This window comes from Epinephelus moara, chromosome 22 (genome assembly GCF_006386435.1).
Source record: "Epinephelus moara isolate mb chromosome 22, YSFRI_EMoa_1.0, whole genome shotgun sequence".
Taxonomy (NCBI): Eukaryota; Metazoa; Chordata; class Actinopteri; order Perciformes; family Serranidae; genus Epinephelus; species Epinephelus moara.
This window is the reverse complement of record NC_065527.1, coordinates 24,961,634-24,968,734: the sequence shown is the minus strand read 5'-3', so window position 1 is coordinate 24,968,734 and position 7,101 is coordinate 24,961,634. Positions and strand designations below refer to the sequence as shown.

The window sequence follows — 7,101 nt, the reverse complement described above, 5'->3', positions numbered from 1 at the left end:
AACTTCTCCAGGTTAGAATTCCTTCAGTGTTGATTGTTCAGGAGGTTTTTGCTGGGAGCCGAAATATCTGCAGAGGTCTCTTCCTCTCCAAAACAAACCAACCCAGTGATTTAAACCAGTAACAGCAAATTAAGCAGTTTCACGTTAAAAAAATCTGCACAGCCGCCAACGCGTAAATGGCTCTATCGAGAGGGTATTCGATGTGTCCATTTCTGTAGACAAGGACCTGCTCCCGATGTAGATATACACTGCTCATTCTTTGGTAACGAAAACACAATCATTCTTATTTTCAGGTAATTATACACTAAAGAAAACATACTTATCATATTATATTCCATTTTTGCCAATATATCCCCCTAAATCCTACACACTGGACCTTTAGGCAACATAAGTTACCATGACGTGTTGCAGAGCTGCATCAACCATCAAACCAACTTGTATAAATGTCTACAGAACCCTATATTTAAGAACAATTTTAAAACCTTACAGTATCTTTCATAGGTTGATCAATAGATAGATAGATAGATCGATAGATAGATAGAAATATAGGAACATCTCTTCAACAAACAATGAACAATTATTAGTGGTATTATGAGGCTTTGCTGATTTTATTCATTATTAAATACTCCCTTTAAATCTTCTAATTAATGTATATTATTATATTATATTGCATCTAACCATGTAATTGTGTTCTATTCTGAGTAGATCCCTATGTACGACACTATAACTGAAACTGTTAACGGCTTTAGGTGGGACTATTTTTTGTGTTTTCAAAAGACTTCAAATGATCTGAACTATTCTTTAATAGACCAAAATGATTTATCTAGAAAAAAAAATGGCAGAGTAATCAATAATTAAAATATATAAAATTGTTACCCAAAGTGAGCGAGTAAGCTAGCTGGTAATGTTAGCCAGTAACTACAGCTAGCTGTGCACGCTGAGGGATTATTATCAACATTTCAGGATCCACAAATTTAAATTTTACCTCCAAATTAGGTGGTTTGAATAATTTGGCAGAAGTGTTTCATGTTTTTTCGACAACTCTTATTTCTTGCCCCTCAGAAATTTGATGTTGGCAATGTAGCCTAATTCTCTGATTCAGGCAACCTGTATCATGTAAAAATGTTATCGTTAGGCTACTCATCCAAACATAGGCAAGAGGTATTAAAAAGAAACTAAAGCTGTAATTTATTGGAATTATCCTTATATTCACACTTTTTACTGCTGACATTTTAAATTGTCAGAGTAGGAGAAGCCTACAAATAGCCTAATTTTAATGTTAACCAGAGAACAAGCAAAATACCAAGGCCCTGGAACCTGAAAAAATGCTAACAATGTTAGCATTTCATGACAAAACCATGCAGTCAATCAGTATTATTTTTTAAAACTTGTCTCTTACAATCAAAAAGTTTTTTTTGAGTTGTAGACATTTAAAGCCAACATAAGAAAAGATAGAGAGCCTAATCATTAACCTAGGGCCAAGTAATTCAGGGCTCTGGCTCCACAGGGAGAAAAAGAGAAAAAGAGGACAGTTGGCAAAAGGCAGCATGGGTAGCTGAGAATTATAGACCTCAGTTTGACTGCTGAAATTGTAACATTTAACCCTGCTGTGAGAATAAAAAGAGTGAAGTAGCCTTTTCCTGACAGAAGCTGAGAGCGATTCAGTGCACTGTTCACCAAACCCTATTTTAGCATCATCATTTTGTACTTTTCATGTTATAAAAAGTTTTTACTCTACGGGTTCACCACTCATGGATTTTATCCAGCTGTGCTGTAAGAAACACCTGTCACTTCACAGTATTTCTTCCAACATCTCCCATCGACTTCTCCTCATTTTCCCTGCAACTTCCACAGTCGAACCCATGTGTAATGACCCATGCGAGCTCCCTTACTTTTCGTTTCCAGGAAGTAACGTTCGCTACACCCTCAAAACAAAAGCGTACAACGCAGTTTTTCGCCAAATTATGTCACATTTTACAAAATTGCTCCGTAAATTACGTTGTAACACGAGAGACTTTGTATGTGTCGACAGTCCGCGGTCCGGTTAAAGTTTACCACCGACATAATTTGTACTTTATTCTTTCGCTTGAGCCACTTTGCTAACGTTTGTAGCAGGCTGAGGAGTTAGCATAAACAGCTAATGTTGCTGTAACTTCATGTGGATAAGGGTTCACAGCAAGACTGAGCCAAAGGCGACTTTGAATGTAAAAGTGGACGAGTGTTCATACACAGAGGTGGGTGGATAAGCTAACGGCTACTAAGTAATTTACTGTGTTGTGTCTGTACTTTTATGTGAAAGTTCATAGATATTTATTTACATTAATTAGCACCTGGCAGGTTTCCAAAGAAATAATATAACAGTCAGTCGTTCCAAGCAGGTGCAAGTGTAGTAGGTCTAGCACAAATTATTCACCGACATTTTCACGTTTCTTTGAAAATCTGATACATATATATATATATATATATATATATATATATATATCTTTGCCACACAAAATTATTTTGCCCCAATTCAATTTAAACATAATGATGATAAATTCAGTCTTTGAGCTTGCATCCACCTGTAGACTCAGAACCTGTGATAAGAGGTCACATGGAGATAAATCTAATTTTAAGGGATTATAAGCCTAAAGGCTGGGAGCCACTGTCTCTCATATAAATAAAATTTACTTTTAAATTATTAATTAAATTATCTAACACTACATTATAACAAAAGATATCTTAGGGTACTTTTCATATAGACCACGTCTAGATCATAGACTGTATAAAATAAGATCAGTGGTGAAACATTACTCCCACTTAGGGTTGCAGTGGTGTATACCGTGGTATGAGATTGATGTTTATCATACAGTGTAAATTTGCTTATATTGTATTGGAAAAAAAGGCAACTGGACGGGGATTCTCACCTGTGCATCTCATTTCCTCCTCGACTGCCTGTCAGACATTTTACACATACTTTTATGTAAGAAAAATGGTTTCAATTATTTTAAAAAGCATTTGTTTGACAAAATCAAAAAGAAACTGTTGTTTTCATGTCTTTGAGGGTCATTTTAATTGATAATAATAATAATTTCGTAATACCGTGAAATTATTGGAGACAGTTATCATACCTTGAAAATCTCATACCGTTGCAACTCTACAAATGAAAACAAGTGCACTGATACACGTTACTAATGTCAAATCCCATCAAGCAAAAATAGTTATGTCTCCATCAAATCATCATTCAAGTCTGTTTTGTCAGTGACATTTTTTTTTAAATATAAGGGAGCAAATGATGTTTTGTGAAGCTTCAGGGCTTAGTTTTGACTTTGTGACCTCTCACCACTGATGTTTGGCAGTCAATTTATCACTAGCAGGTGTGTCAGGTTGCTACCTCTGGTGAGATGGTGGTCTCAGAGATGCCTTTAAAAGGGACAATTTAAAAGATTTTGTCATTTGTAATGCAGCATGTTGCTATTATCATTGGAGCTGCAACTGCAGTTGATTAATTGACAATTGACAAATGACAGAAAATCAAGTGGAAAAAAGTCTTCTTTTTTTTTTTTTTTTTGTAAAAATGCCAAACATCCTCTGGGCTATTTTAACCTTTTCCATCTTGGGGATTTGCTTCTCTCTTTCTTGCCAGCTTTTCTAGTAGTAAACTGAATATTTATAGATTTTTTAGTTTCGGTTTGGGGAAACGAGCGCTTTGGTTATATGACCTTGTGCTTTAGAAAGTATTGAATATGCATTTTGTCACCGTTATCTTCACCAGTTTGATATATAGCTAATATTTTCCTTTCCTTTATTTCACCCACACAGGACGATGCCTCGCCTGCAGTCTGGTGTTTGGAAGCACTTCACCCCAGCTATCAAAGATGGTAGGGAAACCTTCATGTGCAACTACTGTTTAAAGACATACACAAAGAATGCTACCAAGATGCAGATGCATTTGGACAAATGCAAGGAGTACTCTGTGGTTTCGCAGCAGTCACCAGGCCGAGATGGGAGCTCCTCTGCCTCCATTCCTGTTCCCTCCCTCTCTTTCTTACCATCTGCTTCTCCAGGGGGACAGTTCCTCATTGATTCGGTGGATCAGCGCAGCCAGGCATTTGCCGACGAGTGCCTAGCAAGAGCTGTGTACGCCACTTCGTCGCCCTTAACTCTCGCAGACAATATTTATTGGAAAAGATTTTTCAGCGTGCTCAGGCCTGCTTACTGTCTGCCCACCAGAGAGGCCTTGTCCTCTCATCTACTGGACTGCGAGTATGACAGAGTGCAAAGCCAGGTTCATGAGGCCATTGGAAAAGCAGACTGTGTCACCATCATCTGCAGTGGCTGGTCTAATGTTAAAGAAACTGGAACTATCCTTTTTTCTGTCGCAACTCCTGTACCGTTTTTCTACAAATGTACAATGGTAAAGGAGCAGACACACACAAGCACTTATATTGCTGAGGAGCTGAAAGATGTTATAAATGAAGTGGGACCACAAAAAGTGTTTGCTGTTGTCACTGACGACGCCCCAGAAATGATGGCGGCTTGGACTCAAGTAGAAAAGGCATTCCCACACATATCAGCTATTGGCTGCACATCGTGTGGAGTCCAACAGCTCTTCGATGACATAGTTTCAACGCCATCTATGAGGGCTGTGTGCAGGAGAGCTGAGCAGGTGGTGAGATATGTCACAGAGCAAAAAATCTTAGCAGAGACCTTTAAATGCTGGCAGACAACAAAGATAAGAAACCACACCGCTAGTGGGACGACATTGACACTGCCTGTTAACTCTGACTGGACTGGTGTGGTTAACATGTTCAACAGCCTCCTGGAGGGTCAGAACACGCTACAAAAGATGGCTGCTTCACCCACACTTAACATTGAAACATCTATCAGGGTCAGGATACAAGATGCTTCATTTTGGAAAGAGTTAAGCAGCAGTCGAAACCTGCTCTACTTGATTGGGAATTACATTGATTACATGAAGAGAGAAGACGCTGTGTTATCCGGTGTTGTTGACATGTTCAGTCAGTTAAGACACCACATCGGAGCTATGCTGTCCAGGTCTGTGCTGCACAGTGCTGAACAGAAAGCCGTCATGGCGTCATTAGACAGGTGTCAGGAGTTTTGCGTAAAGCCCATCCACGCAGCAGCGTATATGCTGGATCCACAGCATGTCGGACAGCAGACACTCTCCGGGGAGCAGATAAACAGCGCTTACTATGTGATTTCCAACCTGTCACACCATCTAAATCTTGATGAGGGTAAAGTGCTTGGCAGCTTCGCCAGATTCTCAGCCAAGCAGGGATTATGGAAGGGTGCCGGGATATGGAGCTCATGCCAGCACGTGTCAGCATCCACCTGGTGGAAAGGGCTGTGTTCCTCTGAGCCGCTGTCCGCTGTGGCCTTTGCTATACTTCAGATCCCACCGACAACAGGTGCCTGTGAGCGCCTGCGGTCACGCTTTTGCAGTACAAAGGTGCAAGGTTCTCTCTCAGCTGACAGGGTGCAAAAACTGGTGGCAGTACAGACCAATCTCAACCTTATAGAGCCAAGTGATTGCGACTATGCTCAGCTGGAGAGTGAGGAAGAGAAGAAAGTATCATTTCAATCTGAGACTCAATAGTAAGACAAAATGAGATATCTGAAGCCATGTAGGGCAGACAGCATGAACTGTGATTCTCATTCCTTGTGAAGGAAATATATTTAGAAATAGCCTTACAAGTCAATAAAATACAGACAAATAAATTCGGTTTGTCAGATTAAATGTAAATTTCCTCTGAGATGTCTGAACTTGCACTGTGCTCTTATTCCTCTCTTCACTCCAAGGTCTTGTAAAATAAAAATGAAATGCATAATGAGTGACAGAATCTGATGCCTTATTGTGCTTTAATCATATACAATACAATAGTTATTTTGCACTTCCTCTTCAGTTACTGTTTCAACTTAATAAGCACAATATGAAATATTAACAGACTAACAAGAGCTCTTATCTTCTCTTTTAGAGTATGTTGCTAATAAATTCAGTTTCAGTTTATTTTATTTAAGAAGCGACCGTGAAAAATAATTAATGCTGCCGATACAAAAATGCCAGAATTACGGTAGCCAAGAGGCTTTTTTTTTATCTGTAGTCCCTTGGCCAAGATGTATCATAAGGCTACTTAAAATACAACAAAGCAAAAAAACACAAACAAAAAGACAGGGCATACAGTTTGAACACGTCTTTAAATACATCAGCAAGAGAAAGAAAGAAAGAAAGAAAGAAAGAAAGAAAGAAAGAAAAAAAAAGACAGTACATGCAATCTAAAGACTGGAAAAAGGTTGCACAATGTTTTAAAGCAGTAGAGGCAGTAGTGACATGCGCAGATATAACAACATTGCAAAAATAGCAGGACATATAAATAGCAGCAGAAAAGACTTCAGTGCTCACACATGTATGTATTAATCATCCATTGTTTTAATTGGTTACTGAAAGATTTATAAGTGTGTAGTTAATGTAATAATTCGGGGAAATATGTTTCTTCACTTTCTTGTTTGTACAGATTGAACAAATGAGAAATAACAGTTAATTTCTGAGCTTTACAGGTGCTGGTAAGGTTATGTTTCCTTCTGACAGAGCCAGGCTAGCCTTTTTGCAGTCTTTTGCTAAGCTAACCAGCTTTGCTACAGCTGGGCTGTATCCTTAAATTTACCGGGCAGATAAGAGAGTGGGAATCTTCGTATCTAACTCTTAGCAAGAAAGCAAATATTTCCTAAAATTATAACCTTAAAGGGAAACTTTGTATTATTGAACCAGGACCCTATTATCCCATGTTTTTGTGTCAAAGTAACTAATGTAGACAACAATTTTTGAAGCCTATCCCGGCTGGCATTGGACTGTGGGGGGAAGCCAGGCCACCCGGAGGAAACCCACACTGTCACAGGGAGAACATGCAAACTCCGCACACAAGGGCTCTCCTACTCTAGGTTTGAACTCCTACCCTGGGTTTGAACCAGGAACCCAATTGCTGTGAGGCTACAATGCTAACCACTGCGTCACTGAGCAAAATTTTGTTACACACAATAACAAACAAGATCAAATGAAAGGTAAAGAAAAACATTGAAATTATCTGTATGGTCTTTTCCATA

The 7,101-nt window shown here is 38.9% G+C and overlaps 1 protein-coding gene across 1 annotated transcript; it reads left to right on the top strand.

The window, feature by feature from the left end:
- Window positions 1-1,901: 1,901 nt before the first annotated feature.
- Window positions 1,902-6,534, top strand: LOC126383747 (uncharacterized). The gene is made up of 2 exons (XM_050034391.1): window positions 1,902-2,234; window positions 3,802-6,534. The coding sequence occupies exon 2, from the start codon at window positions 3,806-3,808 to the stop codon at window positions 5,597-5,599; it is 1,794 nt and encodes a 597-aa protein (XP_049890348.1). The 5' UTR covers window positions 1,902-2,234; window positions 3,802-3,805; the 3' UTR covers window positions 5,600-6,534.
- Window positions 6,535-7,101: the final 567 nt, after the last annotated feature.

What these genes read in the sequence shown, in the direction of transcription:
- LOC126383747 (XM_050034391.1), top strand. Translation starts at nt 3,806, where the DNA reads ATGCCTCGCCTGCAGTCTGGTGTTTGGAAGCACTTCACCCCAGCTATC.